General features: G+C 44.2%; 1 protein-coding gene across 2 annotated transcripts in view; it reads right to left on the bottom strand.

Annotated features, from left to right (window-relative positions):
• Window positions 1-22,611, bottom strand: part of Nost (Nostrin) — a 49,019-nt gene extending 26,408 nt beyond the window's left edge. Inside the window, exon 1 of one of the 2 annotated variants that reach the window (XM_087349730.1) lies at window positions 20,386-22,611. In XM_087349730.1, the coding sequence (XP_087205856.1) occupies window positions 20,386-21,744 (1,359 nt within the window). In that variant the 5' untranslated portion in view covers window positions 21,745-22,611. The remainder of the gene's footprint in view (window positions 1-20,385) is intronic. The other variant, XM_022078886.2, reaches the window with a different exon arrangement.
• Window positions 22,612-26,583: the final 3,972 nt, after the last annotated feature.

Raw genomic sequence — 26,583 nt, 5'->3', positions numbered from 1 at the left:
TGAGACACTCTGTATACGCAACGACAATATTAACTTGAATTATAGGAAAACAAATTTGAAATGGACAGAAGTACTTCATTACCACGCCGAATAATATTCATACTTTAAAACAAATTAACCTTAGACATGTTATCAAAGGGTTCGATGTTCTGTAAGAACTCAAAAGAAATCTACACCACAACGCAGGTATAATTTCAACACCCATGTAGCGGGCATTCAACAGTGACCCCTTGACACATCGCTGGGTCACGTGCTTCTGGCTGCAGCTGCTGACCCGGAGTCAGTAGTACCCCAAGTGCCCTCACTTCGGGGCCACGGGTCACCTTTCAATACTTGGCGATACTTCCACATTTACACACTTTTCTCCATGGTCTTGAACGCTGGTTGACGAAATATTAGATGAAGATTTCTGTCTTCTGGGTTGTTGCGCTGTGAATATTCATCGCCCTGATGACGGAGGCAGTATGACCTCTGAAACGTTGGTAAACATCGACCAGACTACACAGCGCAACAACCCAGAAGACGGAAATCTTCATACTCATCGCCCTGATGACGGAGGCAGTATGACCTCTGAAACGTTGGTAAACATCGACCAGACTACACAGCGCAACAGCCCAGAAGACAGAAATCTTCATACTCATCGACCTGATGATGGAGGCAGTATGACCTCTGAAGCGTTGGTAAACATCGACCAGACTACACAGCGTAACAACCCAGAAGACAGAAATCTTCATCGCCCTGATGACGGAGGCAGTATGACCTCTGAAACGTCGGTTAACATCCACCAGATTACACAGCGCAACAACCCAGAAGACAGAAATCTTCATACTCATCGACCTGATGATGGAGGCAGTATGACCTCTGAAACGTTGGTAAACATCGACCAGACTACACAGCGCAACAACCCAGAAGACAGAAATCTTCATCGCCCTGATGATGGAGGCAGTATGACCTCCGAAACGTTCGTTAACAACGACCAGACTACACAGCGCAACAACCCAGAAGACAGAAATCTTCATACTCATCGCCCTGATGATGGAGGCAGTATGACCTCTGAAACGTTGGTTAACATCGACCAGACTGCACAGCGCAACAACCCAGAAGACAGAAATCTTCATCGCCCTGATGACGGAGGCAGTATGACCTCCGAAACGTTGGTTAACAACGACCAGACTACACAGGGCAACAACCCAGAAGACAGAAATCTTCATACTCATCGCCCTGATGATGGAGGCAGTATGACCTCTGAAACGTTGGTTAACATCGACCAGACTGCACAGCGCAACAACCCAGAAGACAGAAATCTTCATCGCCCTGATGACGGAGGCAGTATGACCTCCGAAACGTTGGTTAACAACGACCAGACTACACAGCGCAACAACCCAGAAGACAGAAATCTTCATCGCCCTGATGATGGAGGCAGTATGACCTCCGAAACGTTGGTTAACAACGACCAGACTACACAGCGCAACAACCCAGAAGACAGAAATCTTCATACTCATCGCCCTGATGATGGAGGCAGTATGACCTCTGAAACGTTGGTTAACATCGACCAGACTACACAGCGCAACAACCCAGAAGACAGAAATCTTCATACTCATCGCCCTGATGATGGAGGCAGTATGACCTCTAAAACGTTGGTAAACATCGACCAGACTACACAGCGCAACAACCCAGAAGACAGAAATCTTCATCGCCCTGATGACGGAGGCAGTATGACCTCTGAAACGTTGGTTAGCATCGACCAGACTACACAGGGCAACAACCCAGAAGACAGAAATCTTCATACTCATCGCCCTGATGATGGAGGCAGTATGACCTCTGAAACGTTGGTTAACATCGACCAGACTGCACAGCGCAACAACCCAGAAGACAGAAATCTTCATCGCCCTGATGACGGAGGCAGTATGACCTCCGAAACGTTGGTTAACAACGACCAGACTACACAGCGCAACAACCCAGAAGACAGAAATCTTCATCGCCCTGATGATGGAGGCAGTATGACCTCCGAAACGTTGGTTAACAACGACCAGACTACACAGCGCAACAACCCAGAAGACAGAAATCTTCATACTCATCGCCCTGATGATGGAGGCAGTATGACCTCTGAAACGTTGGTTAACATCGACCAGACTACACAGCGCAACAACCCAGAAGACAGAAATCTTCATACTCATCGCCCTGATGATGGAGGCAGTATGACCTCTAAAACGTTGGTAAACATCGACCAGACTACACAGCGCAACAACCCAGAAGACAGAAATCTTCATCGCCCTGATGACGGAGGCAGTATGACCTCCGAAACGTTGGTTAACAACGACCAGACTACACAGCGCAACAACCCAGAAGACAGAAATCTTCATACTCATCGCCCTGATGATGGAGGCAGTATGACCTCTGAAACGTTGGTTAACATCGACCAGACTGCACAGCGCGGTAATCCTGAAGACCTTCGTGAGAACCTCAATTCCGACCGAAATATTTATGAGTGACTTATCACCTGGTGTTAAGGGATTTTGCGCCTTGGACAGGTATTTAAATCCGATGTAACCATCTGCACGCAGTAAAGTACACCCACGTCTTAAGAAGCCGGTGGCCTTTCGGCTGGTCAACCCGAAGGTACCACAGATGTCATCCTGAGCCAGGTGGATCGGTCTGTGTTGACGCAATTTTTTTACGTTTGTTCTGAGAGTCTCCTCGGCCGCATTTCGCTTCCGTATTTGGCTCCTGGCACCGACGCAGCCTTGAACAACTTCACCGGTGACTCCGTTCTCGACTTTCCTTCTACGGCTCGCCTGATTGTTCCGGATCCCACTCGATGCCTTTTCAACGTTAATTTACGTGTCTGGTCAACAGGTTGACATTTTTTATAATTTCTTTGTTATTATTATTTAGTGTTCTGTCTGACGACAGGTCCATATGAACAGGATCCTTCCATCCTTTTCTCGGACTGGGACCTGTTCATATACGTTCTTGGCAGATGATCCAGAATTGGTTTGCCATTGCCTTCTTCTGTGTGTGAATGGAGTAATTGTTGGGATGCCACGGAGGAAAACTCCGTGTTGCCTAGACCACGGCCTTGCCCAACACAAGTTATAAATTCGGGCACCGCCGGGAATCGAACCCCCACCAAGTACAATTACCTAAAACGTCTTAATAAAAGACTTTTAAACATAGTGAGCAATAACCAAAATGAATTCATTCACTGATCATTGTAATTCATTTTCGCTTTAACCTAACCAACCCCATGGAGTGTGGTCCCTCCTAAGAAGCCAATATTACACTCAGCTAATCAAGAAATTCCCCTGCGTTTTAAAGGACACGAAGTTCTTCACCGTGCCCGCCACGAGTCCCTGTCCTGAGCCAAATGACTCCTATCCACACCCCTAAACCCGATAACCTTAAAATTCACTTTAATATTATCCCCAGTTATGCCTAGGTTTCCCAACCAAAATTTCGCACGCATTTAGCGTCTCCTCCTTTTGTGTTACATGACTCAAAAATCTCATCGCCCGAGATTTCATCATCGTAATAATGCCGGTGTTGCTGTCAGCCCAGAGTTGCCGTGGGCTTAAACTTTGCCCTTTGTCCAACCCCCAGATGACTCACGGGTGGAATGATATTGACAGCGCAACCCGGCAGGACTGCGTGGTAAGTAAGTGACTGTTATTTGTTAGGATCTGAGGTTTTCACGGCGGTGATCCTAAGATGGCTGTCCTCTGGGTCCCTGAAGACAGCTGTCTGTGTCGATGAAACTCTGGGTTACGAAGGACGACGAGAATGTTTAGACTGGCTCAGACATTTTCTTATCTTCTCAGGAAGGACAGTGTTCCGTGGGGTTAGTCAGCCAGGAGACGCCTCGAAGCAAAACAGTAGGGCATTGTACTCCGACGATGGAACAGATCTGAGAGAGTCTGCCCGTCCCCTCAACTCCCACGCCTCGTCTGGCAGCCTAGTTACGTAACAACCTGCATCCTACATTCAGTTTTTTGGTCCGAGTTAATGGAGTGTTACGAAGTTGACTCCAGCGTTAGACGCGTAGAGCAGGATAAGTTTTGATTTTTTTAAAGTCGGGTACAGAATTCAATACAAAGAAACAAAATAATTCTAAATTTAATCAAATTACAAAAGAAATAACGCGGAACATTTTGAACCACTTCTAACATTTAACGCTGATACATTGACCCTTACAGACAGAAACAAAAGCGAAGTCGTCTAAGAAGTGAGTACGAGATTCTGAGAAAAGTGAACAAGAGAATTTAAAATTACAAATGAAACTTTTAGAAAAAAAAAAAAGATCTGGAATCAAAAATCTTTTAACAGAATCACAAAATAAATTTACCATCGGTTCGGAAAGTTTAAGAGAATGGCTGAAATAAGGACAACGATATTAACACTTCATGGAAAGCGACTCGTAAGACGACCCTGAAGAAGATGTCTCGACTAGAAGACAAAAAAATTAGCAATAATCCGCAAAGATAAGACGGAAAATATCAGAGACGTTTCGTCCATCGACCCGGATAAAACGGAAAAAAAATACCAGAATAAGATCACAGTTGCCTACGATATAATTTTCCGTCTCACTCTTTATTTAAAGACATCTGTGTTCTAGCATTTGTTGGAGTGACAGATAAAACCACGAAAATCGACAGACCGAGGATCAGTAAGCCTTTGAACACGAGTAATTTTCTCTAAACATAAAACGAATGATTCTTCCATAATAACGAGATCTGAGGCACCAAAACACTTCGAAATTCGTCAGCGAACCAAATCGGTGGGCTGCATGAGAGACGTGTAGTTTAACGTGGACTTTGGGTACCAATTCAGCATTTGCCCTAGGACCCAACAAAAGCAATGAGGCAGTCAGTTTAAGCTCGTAGTTCATTTACATTATATTTGTAAATTCAGTTCCTACCCGAAAGAAAACACATGTTCCTTTAAAAGTATCAACTAGTTAATGGGTTAATGGTGTTAAGGAAATAATCACTGTTCCTTCTGAGAATCAAAACAAACATTGCGTGCACAAAATGAAGAGTGTTTTAATGTTAAAGCATGCGTTAAGTATAGTTTCCACTGTTTAAGAGAGTTAAATGACGTACCAACAGAGTATCGCGGGTGTACGAGGTGCGATCGGAAAGTTTCAAGACTGCGCGTATAAAACCCCGTACACTTATCAAAGGTATTAAATTCATCCATCACCTTCGAAGTAGTTCCCCTGGGAGTGAACACAACGATCCCAGCGCCGCTGCCAAGCCTGGAAGCATCCCTGGAAATCTTTCTTTGTCAGCCTGTCAAGCACCATCTGCGATTCTGCCTGAATCTCTTGCCAAAGACTCGCCAAAACGGCTACGGAAACCTATGAAATGCTAAAGCAAGCATTTGGGGAGTCCGCAATGGGTCGTGCACAAACTTTTGTGTGGCATTCACGTTTTATAAATGGCCGAACCTCTGTCGATGATGACGAGCGTTCTGGACGACCATCTTCGAGCACAACGCCCGAAAATGTTACGAAGATCGACGTCGTACCATCAACGACTTGTGCGACATTGTTGGGATAGGCTATGGGACCTGTCAGCTGATTCTAAAGGAAGAACTCCACATGCGACGCATCCTGTCTGAGGACCAGAAGCAGAATCGACTTGACTTCTCGTTTGTCAGGAGCTCAAAGATCTTGCAAGAACCGAGCCCAACTTCCTTTCTAAGCTCCGTGTGACTTCTTCCTCTTCCCAAAGATGAAAATTCAGCTAAAGGGAAGGAGATTTGAGACGATAGAAGAGATTCAGGCAGAATCGCAGATGGTGCTTGACAGGCTGACAAAGAAAGATTTCCAGGGATGCTTCCAGGCTTGGCAGCGGCGCTGGGATCGTTGTGTTCACTCCCAGGGGAACTACTTCGAGGGTGATGGATGAATTTAATACCTGAAATAAGTGTACGGGTTTTTATAGGCGCAGTCTTGAAACTTTCCGATCGCACCTCGTATTTTGTGTGTCTGGTCCAACAGCCAAGGACTCCTTCTCGTGCGCATATTTCGGACACAACGCACAGCAAAAAGACAATTTTGTAGTTCGTCACTCCCTTTTCCCCCAACATACGTCCATTTTACGATGACTTTTCGCTTGGTTAATTTTATTTTCATTTAGCAACATCATTTCCTTCTACTTGCGAAACATTTATATTAAATTTCAGTTAATATTTAATATATTATCTTATTAAAAATTGTGATTTGACGGAAAATATTAAAATGTTAACCTAATTCACAATATGACGCAAATATACTACCTTAAATTTCAGTATAAGAATTAAATATAAATTAAAATAACTCAGACCGTCATGGCGGCAAGTGTGAAAAAATCGCTGTCTTATGAGTTGCTGCACACGTACTCTGATAGATACCTACGTTTCGTAGGTACTTATTTCCTCCATCTTCAGGGTGATGAGTCTCATCGCCCTGATGATGGTCGGTTAATATCTACGAAACAACACGTCACTCCATACTGTAAGGAAGTTAGGATAAAATCACATGTGGAAATGAATTAATTCTAAAGTCCAACATCACGCAACTTTACCCCATGGGTAATTCATACAATCCGGGGTAGTGTGTGGGCCTAGAGCCGCTGCGGGGCCGTGGCGTGTGCAAACAAGGCCCTGTTTTGATTCTCGGTGCTGGAATGAGATGACCCGGATCCACGCACACGCGACCTTAATTTGTAGCAATTAGCGGCTCTGACTTCATGCAACACCGCGGCGGCTTCTGTTACAGTAAACGTCGCTAATAGACACAAATTCTGCACGTGAATGGATACAAATGTTCCTAGTAACTGAAACCTGCTCATAACAGAAACGCAGACGACCTGAAGATATTTCTGCTTTAGACAAGTTCCGTCTTACACAAGACAGGCCTACATTAATGTCTTCTGGGTTGTTGCACCGCGTAGTCTCATAGAAGTTTACCGACGTTTCATAGGTACTTGTCATCATCAGGATATGATATTTAAAGCAGAAAACACTTCGAAAACGTCGGTAAACTCCTGCCAGACTACGCGGTGCACCAACCCACAAGACAGTCCCATCTTCACACTCGAACATACTTATGTATCAAACCGCGAGTGATAACTTCATCCTAAACACACTTTCATTGCCCGCACTTTCACAGTCAACCCATTAACCCAGCAGTACAGAATTATTGGCATCATTATTAATATTATTATTTTTAAATTGTTTGGTTGGTCCACAAACGTTGGGCGTTTTGATATTATTATTATTATTAATATTACATCTATTCCCCACTTAATAGGGTATTTACTTCTATGTACCTGAGACAAATCTTTCACCTGAGGTACATAGTGCAGCAACTATTTCCGAAATGATGTACGAAGATCCTAAAATGGCAATTTAAGGCTTTTGTGATAACGGCGATGAACCTTCATGTATAATAGATAACTGTCCTGAACATTGCCGGAAAAGAAACTCAGGGCAGTGATTGATCACGGGCGGGATTTCCCCAGGAAACCACGTCTAAACCCCACACAGCCTTCTATCCAATCGGCGCCATGAGTTCCTTACTCGGAGGATAATCGAGCGGAGTCTGAAACTGACCACTCACCTCCAGCGTCCAGCTTAAGAAATGTACTCGCCATACTGTCACGTCTTCACAGGGGAAACTTGACCTCCGCCATTACGGTAGCGTTGACCCTAAAGCCCTGGTCAGTGGAAACACAAATGTGAAAGTCTGCCCTTGCTTGCAATGTCCAAATGTCGCACAGCCTCTATTAGCTCCTGTCAGATTCGAAAGTCGTCGGACGGCCAAGGAGCGCCTCTGTCACTCTGCACACAAATCAGCCCTGGAAGTAGACCGCCACACACACACACACGTGCTGCCTTGCCAGGAAAGTCTTTGGCCAAGGGCGAATAACAGACTGATAACAACGTTGCTGGTCGATTCTTACGCTACCTACCGGTGATCGATAAGGTTGCAAGGAAGTGGTCGTGGCCAGTTTCAAAATAATTTCGCAGTTCCTCTGTAAATACGCACAGGTCAGGCGATATTCGAACCGGGAACCTTTTAAACACAAGTCGTCTCGTCATAAAGTAATTGTAATTGTCTATATCTTCCTGTTACTGATTCTCTCATACGTCCAAAATTTGTCATTCGGAACTCTGTTCTTAGCCATTCTTAATCCACGTTCTTCCCTAAGAGTCAGAGACCATGTTTCGCACCCATAAGAACCAAAACGTAATATTAAACTTTCTATAATTTAACTTTTACAATTTGCTCCGAACGCCAAGTAGTCACCGAATTTGGTGCCATCAGAAATATTATCTTACCACTGCTCGTCTCCATAATCCATCAATATAAATGACCTTCGTCTTCTGTTTGTTTGTTGATTGGTGATCATTTTTAAAATCACTATTTTAATTGATTACAATCTCGATATGGCATCATTTAAAATGTCACTACATTAAACCATATTATATTCTATAGTTAAGTTAGCGGTTAGAACGCTGGCCTTGTAATCCTGGTGTCTCGGGTTCGATTCCCGGCGGTGCCCGAATTTATAACTTGTGTTGGGCAAGGCCGTGGTCTAGGCAACACGGAGTTTTCCTCCGTGGCATCCCAACAATTACTCCATTCACACACAGAAGAAGGCAATGGCAAACCACTTCTGGATCATCTGCCAAGAACGTATATGAACAGGTCCCAGTCCGAGAAAAGGATGCAAGGATCCTGTTCATATGGACCTATCGTCAGACAGAACACTAAATAATAATAAGATGAGGTGGTCTAGCGGTTAGAACGCTGGCCTTGTAATCCTGGGGTCTCGGGTTCGATTCCCGGCGGTGCCCGAATTTATAACTTCTGGATCATCTGCCAAGAACGTATATGAACAGGCCCCAGTCCGAGAAAAGGATGGAAGGATCCTGTTCATATGGACCTGTCGTCAGACAGAACACTAAATAATATAAATATGCTACTCTATGAAAATATCTAACTGAAATGAAAGACTATTCACTCATCCATGTCCTGCTGTGTGCATGGTTTTGTCTATAAAATGCACCAAAACACGTGTTTCACTGCAGTAAAGAGTATTACACGCTTTAATTAAGCTAATATAAGTAACTGTTTTGATTTTCGTATCCTCCTTTGCCAAACTTTGTCTTCCTTAAGTAATGCTTCAGGTTTCCTCGTAATTCTTGACAGGTAATTTTCTAGCAATTCCTATGTTCCATCCGTCGCTGAGTATCCTACGTACCCAGCGCACGTTATATAGGCATACCTCGTTTTATTGCGTTTCGCTTTATTGCGCCTCGCAGATTTTTTTTTTTTTCAAATTGTGGCAACCCTGGGTCGAGCGAGTCTATCGGCGCCATTTTTCGTGCTCACTTCGTGTCTCTGTGTCACATTTGAGTAATTCTCGCATTATTTTTTAGACTTAATGCTATCGCACACTTAATAGACTACATTGGAGCGTAAATATAACTTTTATATGCACTGGGAAACCAAACAATTCGTGTGACTCGATTTATTGCGGTGGTCTGGAACCGAACCCGCAATATCTCCGAGGTATGCCTGTATTTCCCATACGCAAAGATGTGTCCCGGGACGTGGGTGTCAACGTTTTCTTGCCCGGCACCCCCCCCCCGTGCACAAAATATATTCGAATTGTCAAACTGTTCCTTAGAGCACAATTGAAATTATCAAATTTAGAATGAATGTAAAAAAAACGGGGTATTTTGGCGTGAGGTAAATCATGAAATGAGCCGAAAATGTTTTGTATAGAGGAGCTTAGACCATTAGACTTTGCACAAAGCAGTCCGTTTGAAAGTCCTATTTGCAGGTTTTGTGTTGAAAGACTACAGAAATTCTATAGTCCACGACAGGTACGTGAATCGCCAACTCTCGTTTGTCGGTGTAACCGAGAGCACATCCAGACCGGAGAAATTCCGTCTTGGGCTCCGTAACAAAGGCGACAGATAATTCCCCCAACTTTCATGTCTGAATGGCGATTAGAGAGATAATGAAGACTCAAGTGCAAAGAAAGTGACACAGTTCACATGTCTGCCATGCGAACGCCCGCTTCTTCATAATGCACAATATCGAAACGCCGGAGGAAACTTTCGACGTTTTTTCGTCGGTTATGGGAAAAAACGCAAACATACTTTCCTACCGACATCATCACCATCTTCGAGGATTATACCCAAATGGTCTCTAGCACCACGCATCAAAATCTCTTTTGACCAATTACTCTCTCTGTTTTGAGATTACAGGGTTTCATGGCGACCACTAACTAACTAACTAGATGGCTTACCAAACCCAAAGGTTCATCACCGAATTAATCAAAGCCCTCCACCAGACCAACAAAATCCAGTTTCCTTCAACTCCTATCTCCCATAGATCCCGCCTGACATTATCCTCCCATCTACGTCTAGGTCTCCCCAGAGGTCTCTTCCCCTCAGGCTTCCCAAATGGTGGACCCAACCAACCAGATGGCTTACGGAACCCGAAGGTTCATCACCGAACTAACCAAAGCCTTCCATCGAATCCTGTCCTGGGCCAACAAAATCCAGTCTCCTTCAACTCCTATCTCCCATAGATCCCGCCTGAGATTATCCTCCCATCTACGTCTAGGTCTCCCCAGAGGTCTCTTCTCCTCAAGCTTCCTGACCAATACCCAGTGCACACCTCTTGTCCCATCCATGCATTCTACATGCCCAGCCCATCTCATTCTTCTCGACTTAATCACCCTGACAATATTGGGGGAGGAGTACAGATTTTTAAGCTCATCATTATGCAGTTTTCTCCACGCCCCATCGTCTTCCCTCTTAGGCCCAAATATCCTCCTCAACACCCGATTCTCAAACACCTGCAATCTGTGTTCCTCCCTCAGAGTGAGAGACCATGTTTCATACCCATACAAAACAACAGGCAAAATTATTGTTTTGGGAAATAAGTCTTTTGGGATGTTGCGTCATGTAGTCTGGTAGAAATTTACGGGCGTTTCAGAGGTGCTTGCTGCCTCCATCATCAGGCCGATTGCCTTATCACACAGATTCCATAAATCTTCAGTCTTTCTGTTGTTTATCTCGTAAACCATAAGTCAAGATCTGTCAAGGATACAAGTTTCTGCGACCCTGTCTACCAGAAGAAACATAATTCTGACGAAACATCGGCGTAAATGGGAGGGCAGTACTGAAATGGATTTATCTCGACGCACGATCAGTACGACGAACGCAAACCACGAGAACCTCGTCAGGATGGCCGGCGTTCCCGGCCACCCAGACGCTGAATTAACCTGCTCGGAGCCACACGAGCAAACGACCAGGACCGTCGCTTACACCGCTGTTGCACTGTAAAACTGGTGATTCTCACGGCCATTGATGGAGTCCCGTCGCATGGACGCAGCCTCGTCACCAGTCACCAGTCCCGTCAAGTTCACTGTCAAAGTCAGCAGTGATCGGTGCGAGAAGGGCCCATGCCCCCGTTAAACCCGAATGACAATTTCTGTACCAAATACATTTCAATAATATCTGAATATTGAATCTGTTCTCAATGTAAACAGGGATTGTTCATTGAACGGCATTAACCAGTTAATCTTTGTATTAATGAAGTGTTGTGTTCTCTTTGTGGTACGGATTGAATGTCTTAATATCATTCAGCCGAGCTTTGTTAAAAGTTCGATATTTGTCTTCTCTTAAGCAATCCCAAATTTCATTAACATATGAACAGGTCCCAGTCCGAGAAAAGGATGGAAGGATCCTGTTCATATGGACCTGTCGTCAGACAGAACACTAAATAATAATAAGATGAGGTGGTCTAGCGGTTAGAACGCTGGTCTTGTAATCCTGGGGTCTCGGGTTCGATTCCCGGCGGTGCCCGAATTTATAACTTGTGTTGGGCAAGGCCGTGGTCTAGGCAACACGGAGTTTTCCTCCGTGGCATCCCAACAATTACTCCATTCACACTCACACAGAAGAAGGCAATGGCAAACCACTTCTGGATCATCTGCCAAGAACGTATATGAACAGGTCCCAGTCCGAGAAAAGGATGGAAGGATCCTGTTCATATGGACCTGTCGTCAGACAGAACACTAAATAATAATAAGATGAGGTGGTCTAGCGGTTAGAACGCTGGCCTTGTAATCCTGGGGTCTCGGGTTCGATTCCCGGTGGTGCCCGAATTTATAACTTGTGTTGGGCAAGGCCGTGGTCTAGGCAACACGGAGTTTTCCTCCGTGGCATCCCAACAATTACTCCATTCACACACAGAAGAAGGCAATGGCAAACCACTTCTGGATCATCTGCCAAGAACGTATATGAACAGGTCCCAGTCCGAGAAGAGAAAAGGATGGAAGGATCCTGTTCATATGGACCTGTCGTCAGACAGAACACTAAATAATAATAATAATTTAAGTACCTGCATCCTGGACCATTTCATTCCATTCCACAACTTCGAATTCTATTTTTGAGTTTCGATTTTAACACAACCACCCTTCTGTATCTATAATTCCCTATGGCATCTTCCTTTCAGGTTTACCCTCTAAAACTGACCATACATTTTTTATTTTAGAATGCGTGCTACATGTCTCACCCATTTCGTTCTCATTAACATTTATAGAACAAAACAATATTTGAAGAAGAATTTCCTCGTCATGATATTTTCTCCAACTCCCTGCCAATTTACTTTCCCTTAAATCCAGTACAGTAGAACTCATCCGTTGCGTGTGGCTACCGATTTGGTTGAATCTCGATATGGCAGACCTACAGTAGATGTTATCGGGCCATTCTGAATTTTACTTACGTACATTACAAGTATTTTGAGAATCCTGCAGTACGAGTCTTGGGTTTATCACGTAAGATTTCACTGGACTACGGTGAAATCATAATTAAAAGACATTCCCAGTACAGACGCTTGAGGCTAACCTCACATCAGTGGGTTATAATGACCTCTGACACGAAAAGTCAGAGTCACACCGATCCCGCAACCCGGTGCTACAGCGAACCGAAACCGGTTGAACCGGAAACCAGAAAGGTTCAGTTCCGGGTGTCTAAAAATCACGACACGTCGAATCCGTTTATCAAACCATCTAGCGGTAACGGGAGGTACTCAGCTGTAAATTCAGTCACACTGACAAGAGGATTTTCGTACTTTTTAGGGGTCTTCAGCAAATACAGGTCTGCGCCAAAACCTCCTCATTTAAAATATTTATCTTGTCAAATATTAATTTATATTATTCTCAATTCTTTGAACCGTTCATATCCTCTGTAGTCGAAACAACGTAAAACCAGCGGAAATAATAGTTAAGAGGGTTGACCGCTGAACAATTTACTCAACTCATCTTCAACTTCACAGAAAATACGAGAATACGAGGTGCGATCGGAAAGTTTCAAGACTGTGTTAATAGAGGGCGAACCGGATGTAGTACGAGCTTCTGCCGCTAGGGGGTGCGGACTACATTCATAGTGAATCAGTGTGCCAGCCGGCATCATCCAATTAGCATTTGTTTCTTAGTTACGGGCGTTTTGGTAGTGCATTACACCGACCGTCCTGCGATTTCGGAATGGCGTGTGCATCAAATTTTGCCAAAGACTCGCCAAAACGGCTACGGAAACCTATGAAATGCTAAAGCAAGCATTTGGGGAGTCCGCAATGAGTCGTGCACAAACTTTTGTGTGGCATTCACGTTTTAAAAATGGCCGAACCTCTGTCGATGATGACGAGCGTTCTGGACGACCATCTTCGAGCACAACGCCCGAAAATGTCACGAAGATCGACGTCGTACCATCAACGACTTGTGCGACATTGTTGGGATAGGCTATGGGACCTGTCAGCTGATTCTAAAGGAAGAACTCCACATGCGACGCATCCTGTCTGAGGACCAGACTTCTCGTTTGTCAGGAGCTCAAAGATCTTGCAAGAACCGACCCCAACTTCCTTTCTAAGCTCCGTGTGACTTCTTCCTCTTCCCAAAGATGAAAATTCAGCTAAAGGGAAGGAGATTTGAGACGATAGAAGAGATTCAGGCAGAATCGCAGATGGTGCTTGACAGGCTGACAAAGAAAGATTTCCAGGGATGCTTCCAGGCTTGGCAGCGGCGCTGGGATCGTTGTGTTCACTCCCAGGGGAACTACTTCGAGGGTGATGGATGAATTTAATACCTGAGATAAGTGTACGGGTTTTTATAGGCGCAGTCTTGAAACTTTCCGATCGCAACTCGTATGAGTAATTTAAAGTCCGTTTTTATTGAAAAGTCTACCAAAGTACAATGTAAAAATTCATATAATTAATTATCTCCACTTAATTAACATAACACACTTTATCGCAGAGAAACATCTGTTGTCCTGCGTCATACACGACATTTGTCTATTACACAGATATTTGAAAACTCCGTGACAAGGCGCTGATAAGAAATAATTTTCTCTCCCGACACCGAGCGAAGACAGTTACTCAAAAATCAATACCAATAAATTTCCTCAAGAATATACCGACTCTGGTCGTCCTAAACGTCTCGGAAGACTGTACGTCGCCCCAGGGTCCGGACATGGACACCACATATTTCTTTGTTGTACACTTTCACCGAACGGAAGGACAGACAGACAGACTTTCGCTGCTACACATTTTCAGCAGTAGCTTTGTTCCACACGTCGTGGTAAGTAGAACGTGGAAGTGGTGATGACCCGCCCCGTGGTTCTGAATCCTCCCAGAAACGCTTACAATTTCCCAGCGGAACACGAAACTGCCCAAAGGTTCATTACAGTGATAAAGAAATTTGTCGACGTTTCAGAGTACCTTATTGCCGAGTGATTCCTCTGTTGTAGTTACTAAGCTCCTCTGAAACGTCCGTTCACATCTATCAGACTACACGATGCAAGTGAGAAACTGAAGTCTCACCTTCTTAGTATTATCCTTCTACACGTTTGTATTCCATACGATGTCTAACTAACTAACTAACTAGAAACCACGCTGGCCTTGTAATCCTGGGGTCTCGGGTTCGATTCCCGGCGGTGCCCGAATTTATAACTTGTGTTGGGCAAGGCCGTGGTCTAGGCAACACGGAGTTTTCCTCCGTGGCATCCCAACAATTACTCCATTCACACACAGAAGAAGGCAATGGCAAACCACTTCTGGATCGTCTGCCAAGAACGTATATGAACAGGTCCCAGTCCGAGAAAAGGATGGAAGGATCCTGTTCATATGGACCTGACGTCAGACAGAACACTAAATAAAAAATAATAAACTAACTAACTAACTAACTCTGTGGTAGAACCCGCACGTCCACCACCGACAACAACAAAGTTCACTATAGGCCTCGATACTAAGCCAACTACATCTATTTACCATCCTCACAGTCCACCGCCCTAAGATCCATGTTAACATTATCCTCCCATCTCCTTCTTGGTCTGCCCAGTGGTCGTTTTCCAGATGGAAACATGTCCATGACTATTACCAACCAAAATTCTGTACTAATTTCTCATCGCTACCTATTTGAAGCCTATGGGATTACAATCAGTGCGACTCATATTTAATCATAATAATTACTGTACGAAGTTAAAATCATCATTTTATTTAAAAGGCTTGACCAGACAGTTAACAAACAAACGTTCTTTATTAACTATTTCAAAAGCAGAGAAATGAAATATGAAACTAGCCCTTTACATTCTACAACAGAGATAACTCGTTTAAAACCGTTAACCCTTAGCTTTGGACTTATTTGATATTTGAGAAGTTAAAAATGCATTTCCGCCACCTGTCAATAATTGAGGCAACTAAAGTATACTTCTCTCTACGCAGGGCCAAGATCCTCGACAGACACAATACAATCCCCAGTCTTCCTTATCAGGTACAATAATAAAATAGAATTTGTCTCTTTTTGTTTACAAGGCAAGATACAAGAAGGATTCGTTTATCTACTCAGTTCCATCTTGACAAAATACGTAAACATTCAACAAGGTAGGAAAATAACCTCCAAATATCCTGGACAGCTGTTTTTACGCACGTCGCCATGTTTGTGAAACAGATTAAACCTTCATTCCATCCTGTTGAAGCAAATTTCTTTTATCCAAGGCCAATTTGCGAACTTCGCACCTTCCAACACGATAACCATCCAGCGTGCATGTGGCGGCCATTTCCTGCAAACATATCTGTCTGTCTGTCTGTCTGTCGGTCTTGATCGGGACAGATCGCGGTTTCTTCAACTCCACCAGGACATGCAGATGTTAAGAGTGAACGAATATTAGCGTTTTTCGTGCTTCCTTTGTCAACTAAACATTCTACTTACTCCAAACTTAGCATGTTTATTCCTTGAAACCAGACTGATTTTGGAGAACTCGAAAAAAAAATAAAAGTGTCTGGGTTCGAATCCCGGTGAGGATAGTTTCAGTATCTTGGAAAGTAGACGCGACAGAACAACTTCGCCAAGACCGAAGTTGCTCGTTTCGACAAGGAAATTACGGAGACAACAACCACAACTCCTAAAATTGTCCTCAGTTGTCAAAGATTACTGTATTTTTAATTCTTCTAAAATTATTCATTTGATTTGTTATCAAACAATGGGTAACCAGAATTTCTTCTCGTAAATTTTATTTAGGACACAAAACTTACTTTATAAATCTAGGAGAGGCTTGAAGGGTAAATGACCTTGAAATTTCAGTCGCCTTCAACCCAAACAAAACATCTTCCTGTACCATGAGGAAAGGAGGATGGATGGTGATCGTATTTAAGAGAACTTAATGAATAAGGCAGTGAAAGGGACAATCGAAACAACATACATCGGTGATTGTCTCCAGCAAAAACTTTCACGGCTAATTGGCTTACGTTCGTGAACTACGAGGGCTGGTACCATCTGTTTTCGGCACTCCCATTATATTTAAGTGGGGTACTTCAATTCATGGAAGAGTCTGCATTCAGTATTTTTAATAGGCCAAATTTTAATCAAACAAATCAAATTTTATAGACTTTTAATATTACGTAAAACAAGGTTAAATGTGAACCCGGTACCCATTGTACAGGAGGCTGGGTGGGCCCCAGAACTGGGTCTGAACGCAGAAGCTATAAGAAAAACCATCTGCCCTCGTCGGGGATCGAACCCCGGTCGTCCAGCCCGTAGCTTGTCACTATACGAACATTGGAAAGCGTAATTTTCAGGAATTACGTAAAATTTTTGTATAATGCGAAATTAATTTCGCGTAGATCGACGTCCAACCCACGTAACTACTAAAATTGTAATTGCATGTTGTGTTGGAGATCTGCCCGTGTATTTTCCGAGTGAGTATCACCGGAGTCAAAATGTTCTGGCTAATCAGTGAAACTACGAGCACAATTCCGCGGACCTGCGCGGCAGCTTCCAACTCGGCCGCCGATATGATACTGATGCTCCTCACGAAATCGAAATAAAACCGCGGATGTGCGAAAGCGCGTATAACAAGATACGCCTGTACGATTCTCAGCCCGCGACACTGTACATAATTTAATTTTATTTATTATTTATTTAGTGTTCTGTCTGACGACAGGTCCATATGAACAGGATCCTTCCATCCTTTTCTCTTCTCGGACTGGGACCTGTTCATATACGTTCTTGGCAGATGATCCAGAAGTGGTTTGCCATTGCCTTCTTCTGTGTGTGAATGGAGTAATTGTTGGGATGCCACGGAGGAAATCTCCGTGTTGCCTAGACCACGGCCTTGCCCAACACAAGTCATAAATTCGGGCACCGCCGGGAATCGAACCCGAGACCCCCAGGATTACAAGGCCAGCGTTCTAACCGCTAGACCACCTCATCTTATTATTATTTAGTGTTCTGTCTGACGACAGGTCCATATGAACAGGATCCTTCCATCCTTTTCTCGGACTGGGACCTGTTCATATACGTTCTTGGCAGATGATCCAGAAGTGGTTTGCCATTGCCTTCTTCTGTGTGTGAATGGAGTAATTGTTGGGATGCCACGGAGGAAAACTCCGTGTTGCCAAGAGTCGAATGAAGGACGAATGTGGCCCGAGGACAGAACAATTTGGCAAACCCTGCACTATACGGTCCGCAAAATCAGAAACAGGACGACACCGTGTAATTATACTCACAGAGTGCACAGCATTTGTTCTCCGACTGTACGAGTGTTTTGTTTCTGTGATCGTTAACAACAGCGACCCCCAGCACAGCCTTCGAGGAACACTGGAGAGAGAACGTTATAGTTTGTGGCTGTCACCATAGCAACCATGACACATGAAGTACGAATTATTAGAGAACATTTCAGCGGGAGTCATTTTTTTTTTTAAACTTTTACTCCCAGTGTCTCTGAAACTTCAATACAACCAGAGATGTTTGTTGTTGATATAAAAGTGACGGGGTGGTCTAGCACGTAGGACCAGGTTGAAGGACACGAACGTGTATCATGGCACGAGACCGTCCTTGTTGTCCTTAATGTCTTATTTGCGCTCACAAAGTAGCAAGACATCAAATGCTAGTTTTGAAGAAAGTAAGTTCTTTGATATTTATACTGCATAATCGTTCTCGTTTCTAGAAGCCAACTCTCTAGTGTTATTTTTTTTTACCAAAGACTCTTACCGTAAGAACTGTTGGAGAAAATCACACAAAAACAAGCTTCATAATTTGTTCTCGTCTATAATTAAAATTTATATATGATTTTTTTTCGTGTGTACGTTTGTATCTCAACAACTGATAAACCGATTTGTGCCAAATACGCATTCTTTGAGACGAGAAAGAGATTTTTACAAGGTCAAATCTCCAAAAAGTTGTCCTCAGTTCGAGCCAAGGTGAAGATATTTTTTTTGAATATAAATCTATGAGCTATTCTACTATTCTAGTATTTAATAACAATATCGTTATTACATGAGGATGTACATTTAGCACACATGGGGAATGAGAAAAATTTCAAATTATAGGTAGGAATATCTTAAACAAAGACCACATACGATGAAAAAGTATTATTAAAATTAATGTTAAAGGAGTTTGTATAGAGGATTTAAACAAAAACACAGTGAACTGTCCTCAGGACAGTCGTGGAACTAACCTGTCGATATTACGATGTTCCTTTGTGATTTTGTCGAAATCAGGCAAACCCGGAACACGCTTCGGTAACTTCAACAAGTGTGTCCCTGGCTCGCTGCCAGAGCCCAGCGGGGTTCACTTCGAGCACGTGGGGTTTCGAGTCCAAAAATATCGTTAAACCCCGCGGTTATAACTGCATTAAAAATTCCTCAGCGCGTCGTAGTGGAAACCGAACCGAACTTCACACAGACATTGCAAACGTCTGCCGTGAGGGTGTACAGCCGAGTGACAACGAACTTTGACAGCGATCAAATATTTCGTCGTTGGTAAAGATGATCTTGCTACCCAGTCACAAAACCGACAGTTCCCAACGCTTTCACGACTCTGAAACCTATCTTTACAGGAAGGACGACCGGGCAGTGTCTGGGAACATTCAGAACCAGATAAATACCTATAATCCCCGTAATGATTGAAATGTCTCTCTCATGACACCTCATCCCCCTCTCTCTATCACTTCAAAATGACGCACAATGTAAAATGATAAGAAAATAACTTTCGAATAACCAGATGCCCCCAAATTTCGAAAACATTCCCGGATTTGTATGGAGATCACCAGAAACATTATAGATGTCCAACTCTGCCTGTTGTATGGCACGTGTCCTGAAGACGACCTCAGAGTGGCAAATTCTTAAAGGATTTAATGTCCAAGCCCCTGTTTCAAGACGATCATTTATCCCAGATTTACAAGATGTATCCCGAGATTGTATTTCAGATTCGTCGCGGGCCTTAAAATCCACAGTTCTTGGAATTCACATTGACCATCTGCATGAAGCAGTGTTTCAAAGGAGGCTGGAAGTCGCTGAGAACGTCGTGCTTGTTACATGTCCAGCCCATCGTAGCCTCCTAGATTTCACTATCCTCACTACACTAGGTGACCCGTACAATTCACTCAGCTCCTCGTTATGAAATATTCTAAATTCCCCACTTATTTCGTCCCTCCTAGGCCCAAATATCCTCCAAACCAGTGGTGTTCAACCTGGGGTACGCGTACCCCCGGGGGTACGCGAAGACATCTTAGGAGGTGCGTGAAATTTAAAAAAATATATATTATTTTATGATAAACACTGAATAATCAGTAATTTAATTTATTTTAGATGTAGATTATATATTATGTATAACTTGAATTATAAACCAACAACTTTGGGGGTACAAAGTTGAAGAGAAATTATATCTGGGGATACCCGAAGACATCTTAGGGGGTACGTGAAATTAAAAAAAAATTTAAAAAATGCGCTTTTGGTACGGTCAGACGTGACTCGAGGAGCTCGCACGCTTCCTACCTCCTTGGTAATTTCACGTCACACTTAATAGCAAGTCGGTGCGTTACCTCAATGAAGTGCCTGCTCCGTCGAAGTCCTGCCCGCGAGGGTGGCTTGGTGTCCTCGGGGCTCCTCATCACTACAACCCTCGAGTCGTCGTCTTCTTCCTCATCCTTCCTCACAGCCTGTGCGTGGGCGTGCCTCTGAATCGCATCCCCTATCCGTACTCTCTCTTCGCCCAACCAACCGCGAACCGCCCTCCAGGCTCGCCGAATACGGGTTCGAACGACCCCCATCCCCCTGCGACGGTCCCGCATTAAGCCGGCACGTCGCCTCCGGGGGTCGCAGTAATCCCGCTGTTGTACATCCTCGTAGTCGCCGTTCGCCTGGCGCCGCTGTGGGCCCACTGACGCCAACTCATAGTAATCGCTGTAGTCCGTGATCGTCTCCCAGTCCTGGCACCCGGCCCCAGAATGATCTGCCACTTGTACTGGAAGGGTTATCGTGATCGTGGAAGGATTTACGATGGTGGACGGAGCGGAAGTGTCTTGACAAGGCGGGGTGGCACAGTCACGAGAATGTGCATCTGAGGAAGGGTTCGCTGTCGACGAGTCCTGGAAAGAAGGTGCAGTGGAGTCAGGACAGGAAGGATCGGGAGGCAGGCTCGACGAATCAGAAACTTCAGTTCCGGTGGACGAGTTCCTGGGAGACGCGTACGTATTCTCCTGGTGAGCCGAAGTGTTGATGGACACTACGTTTATGCAGGAGATGTTGGGAGATTTCTTCCTGGATTCCTGGCTCAACATTGCGACCATCGAAGAGCAATGAATGGCGTCCACTGGTGTAGAATTGATGGGTATCACTCTCCTCAGGACCTCGTAGTCTCCTTCCGGGCTGGGAGTCTTCACGTCCTCCCCAACGACGATGGTCACGGCATCACTTACCGTCGAAACGGTGTCCGCTTCAGACTGTGCAGAAGATTTCCCCGAGGCGTGCAGACACGTCCCACTCGCCGACGTCACAGGGATCGTTTGATCGGTGAAGAACGAAAAGCTGATGTCCGGAATCCCTTCCATGACGAATTCCTTTCTCCTCCGAGGCGGGGTTGACATCGCCCGCGGTATAGAATTCCTGGGATTGTTACCGGTGACGCGAGCTGACGACTCCAGGCTATGCCTCCCGCTGTAACCCAACGGAACATCGTCGCAGCGCCGAGTATCTCCGTTCGTCTTATCGACGCTCAAAGCGTCGTCGGGCAACGTCTCGGCTTTGCTGGCTTCCTCGGGGACCGGTTCCTCTAAGATGTTTGGACTTTCCGGAGGTTGGACAGCCTGCTCGTTAGTCTCCTGGCTCGAAGGAACACAAGACGAACGCCACCATACAACAGGGACGCGGGGGACGCTGTTCCACCACTTACGTTCCTTCATCGTGAGACTTAATCTTCAAGCACTTATGGAATGTTTATCTGGAATTTGGTTGAGAGTCCTGCTTTGTCCACGGCGTGTCACAGACTCTGCTGCTGTCTTGCGTCGCCTGGGTCCAAGAACGAACTGACACGCACAACGGCAAAGGGGACAGCGATTTCTTGTCTCAGAAGCAAACGTCGACGTGAAAATAATCTTCAAAGACACCAATTCACACCTCAGCTTTCAACCGACGAAGTCTATGTGAGTTCAACACCAACGGCAGTGACCGGTGAAATTTGTACATAGCGCATTTGAATGAACAACGTCTACTGAATGCATCCTATTAAACAAAAGGGTAAGTGGTACACCTCACAGTAAGAAACTATTTTCACGTGTCACGTTCTTACATGAAACTGATATAAGTCACGGGCAAAGAAGCTCAGTCGCTCCGATAACCCAGGAGAGAGAAATCCGACACGCATCGACCAAGAAACACATTAGTGTCGCTAACTGACAAACCCCGTTTCATTGATAGTTCCCATTTTCGGGCGATAAAATGAACACTGCACAACAGAGCAGGCCATGAGGCCGACGTGTTAGCGCTCCGAGGGAACGCGCGGTACTCGCTCGTGAAGCTACCAGGGGCCGGAAATAGCTTCTCCAAATATAGAGACCGCTAGGAAGCCAGTAGCGAACGGCGGTGGAGCGGTCCTTGGCGACGTGCGCGACAATCAGGACGTCGGTCATCCATTGTGGGGATTTGTCAGAGTACAGTAAGCTAAAGAAGGACCCCGAAAACCTTCACTAGAATATGCATTTCAGAACCAATCTCCAAGTGCAACGACGTCCTTGCTGCCCACTTCATCAGTGCGATGAGTCAATGTCCTAATGACGGAGGCAGCAGGGACCTCTGAAACGTCGGTAAACTTCTACAACCCAGAAGACAGCCATCTTCAACATGCCTATGGTTCATATTCACGAGTAATCAGTGCATGATGCAGTCTGAACTGAAAAAGTACTGAATATGAAGATAATGTGTCTAAGAAATCAGACACTGGAGGAGATGACTGCAGATGCTGTGGTAACCGGCTAACACAATGGACCACAATCCTTCCTGAGAAGCTGAGAAATTGACCACTTTTCATTTAAACCGAAAATTAGTCACAAGAACCAGCGATTGGCAGTTATTCCGACAGCAGAAATCCAACCCACACACGATTTCTTTTAGATATGTTTTAATAGTAACCTTCCTTCTACGACTGTCTTCCAAGTGATCTTCGTTCAAGAATTTGTACGTATTTCTGACCGCTCTCATGCGTGCTACATGCTCGGACCGGCTCATTCTTCTTTGTTTCGTCATCCTAACAAGTGAATATTTAAATAGAGAAAGGACAAAACAGTGTGATGTTGTATGTAATGTTATTAGGTACGCAATTTTAAGATACCTCAATGAAATAAAGGTACACCAAGGCCACTGAAGAACGCAAAGTTATAATGAACGTACTCGAAGGATAAATGTACTCCACCAACTGACTGTCGAGGAGATTATAAATGCGAACAAAAGTTGACTGGAAAGTCTGAACATTTGAAACCACTCGGAAGATAGCCGAAAATGGGATGATAACATTACAATGTGTTAGAATGCTGGCCTTGTAATCCTGGGGTCTCGGGTTCGATTCCCGACGGTGCCCGAATTTATAACTTGTGTTGGGCAAGGCCGTGGTCTAGGCAACACGGAGTTTTCCTCCGTGGCATCCCAACAATTACTCCATTCACACACAGAAGAAGGCAATGGCAAACCACTTCTGGATCATCTGCCAAGAACGTATATGAACAGGTCCCAGTCCGAGAAAAGGATGGAAGGATCCTGTTCATATGGACCTGTGTTCAGATAGAACACTAAATAATAAAATCCTCTTGTGAACACGGTAATGAAAGTTATGGTTTAGGAACTTCTTAAATACCTGAGCGACTACCAACTTTTGAAAAAGAATCTTCCTCTGCGGAGTTAGTTAGAATATCATGTCAAATAAATACTGCAGACCTTAACGAGATGTTGATTTTACGACAAACAGACGAACGAAGACATTAACATCAGCATTGATTCATATAAAGTAAAGTCTGTGTGCAATACGAAGACATACACGCATGCGTACATACGTGTAGGTAATATCAGTGCCTTCAGCTTCAGTTCTAACGCCTAGCTGTTGAAATCCTTCAGCGTGGGTCTTTCGCAACCTCGAGATAATCGGCATCCTAGCGACGAGCAGTACACCGAAGGCGAGGGACCCTCAGTGCCTCCAATTGCCTTGTTAACCTCACGCTTCCAGGGTCAAAGGGGGACCTGATCTCTCACGTCCGCACAATTACGATAACGTGGCACCGTAATTAATATATCTGCCCTTCCTATTATTAATCACTGTAATAAATGTTCATTTAAGAATGCAATAGTACTTAAAAACTTGTAAAAAAAATTCCAATGGACGACATGTATGTAGTATTGCATAATCTGAGAGGATCCCAGGGGCAGTACCCATCCAAACGAGGTTATAGTGGCGCCTATGGTGAGATATAGCGGAGTCTACGTTTGGCGGGAGTCTGGGTTAAGTCTCCGCGAAGATAATTTCACATTTAATCTACTTTACTTTTATTACGATTTGCAAAATTAAACCTGTGATACACTTAAAGATGGCTGTCTTCCGGGTTGCAGTGCCGTGAAGTCTGGTAGAAGTTTACCGACGTTTCAGATATCCCTCCTGCCTCCATCATCAGGGCGATCATCAACCCAGAAAATAGCCATCTTCGGACTCACCGTAGTGAAAAACTCAAACCCTACTGATTACTTAAGTTTTCTAAATTTAATGACAAAACTTAATTATAGCGGACACCTCACATGAATAATTTAATACGTTTCTGGAGAACACATTACAGACTATCGAGAAATGCAGGCTTCGCTGTTTTGAAGCCTCCTCAATGGCCTTCAAGTCCATTTATCGCAGTTCGAAGTTATTATTGCTGGTAAGCTAATCGTGTTATAAATACCACACAGCACAGTTTCGAGAATTACTTTCCCCTAACTCCGAAGGTTTCTAGTGATATTGTTTCACGTTTGGTATTTCTGTTTTCCGCACTTCACCCAACGTTTGAAACTCTAAAACAAGACCACTACGTTTCGAGAGCTTGATGTACTTCCTTCTTCAGGTGAAAATACCTGTTCTGTTCGATCCGATGAAGGTCCAGAGATTCTTATCAGACGCAACAAAAAGGTATTTTCACCTGAAGAAGGAAGCAGAGTCACCTCCCGAAACGTAGTGCTCTCTTTTATTCCGTTAAAGATTCGCCATATCAGAAAACGTGTTATATGAGGTCTGTATTTTATGTCATATAAAACAACTCAGCACGCAGTTTCTGATAACAACTATATCATTGGATTCAAGCTACAAGTCACGAAACTGACAAGTAACTAACTATCTCCACGTGTAGAGTCCTACTTCAGAACCTGATTGTCGCTCACTCTATCAATAAATATCCCGCATTTTATGAAGTCTGTGCATTACCGTATCCACAAAATCATCACTGGCCAATATCCTGATCAAAATTAGTAAAGTCCAAAATTCTTCCACATTTTAATATTATCCTCCCATCTACGCGTAGGTTTTCCGATTGGTCTCTCCTCCTCAGGCTTTCGAATCAAAAATTTTGAAGCACTTCGTTACGCAGTTTCCTCCAGCCTCCTGTCAATTTATCTCTCTCGTTTGTAATTAATCTCATCGACTCCCTGTTCCCAAGCATCGTCAGGATTTGTTTTCTCCTTAACGTGAGACAGATACTTGGACACCAAAGATAAATACACTTTCTCCTTAGCAAAGAATACAACTGAGTTACTAAAAGACTGAGAAATTCCAATAAATCCAGTCTGCTTTGATATCAACCAAAATTTAATGGATCGACAATTTTATTTCAAAACCCTCCCAGCACCAAATATCTGATAACAGACCACTATTTTCGGATATTCAGCCTGTGGGCAGAAAGATACTACCCTCACTTCATGCGTTCACTCTGTGCAAAGGACGAATACGAAATACGAAGACCACACACTTGCAACTCACGAGGTTAAATAAACGTTTGCTGTCAGAACTTTCGCGGGTTTTCACAGGCGTTCGTTGTCTGCAGAGACACAGTCAAGACGACATAGAGAACACCAAATTTGAAAAGTCAATAGAAAGTCGATAGCACACAACAACAGGGATCCACACCCTCGCGCCTCCGTAAATGAAAAACTACTAAAACACGTTTACACAACGGGACGAATCAGACGAGAAGACGCTGCTAACTGGATACACAAAAAGCCAGGAGCGACTGAAACACGAGACAGTACATCTCTTTGCTCTTAATGCCCTACCAAGACAGCCGATAATAGCTACGTATGTAGAGCAAAAGCGGATTAAATCACGACATGACCGACTTCCAAGATAACCGGTACTTAAGTGCATTTGTCTGTTTCGCCAATAAGGGCCACCGGATGCATGTGACAGTCGAAATACAATCTTCCGTGACATGGCACAATTCTCCGAGATCTCGTTCGCCAAGTGACCGTTTACAAATTTCACGTCAGAGTCTGCAAACTGTGTTAGGTCAGTGTTTTTCCTGCGTTCTGAACTCGATTTAACCCGTGTGGAGAGGCCTATTACCCTCAAAAAAAACTCCAGAGTCACGACAACTGTCAGCGTCTATTTGCTCGGTTGCAAGAATATTCACGATGGAATGTCACGAATTTGAGTCTTTTACAAACGGCGGTCCGCTTAGATGAATTTGCACACACCATCTGCGCCAAACATCACTATATCCTCATTAGCAATA

Source organism: Zootermopsis nevadensis, unplaced genomic scaffold (assembly GCF_977971745.1).
Source record: "Zootermopsis nevadensis isolate Lab colony 2312 unplaced genomic scaffold, Znev_1.0 Znev_ptg000016l, whole genome shotgun sequence".
Lineage (NCBI taxonomy): Eukaryota > Metazoa > Arthropoda > Insecta > Blattodea > Termopsidae > Zootermopsis > Zootermopsis nevadensis.
This window is presented reverse-complemented; position numbering and strand designations above follow the sequence as displayed.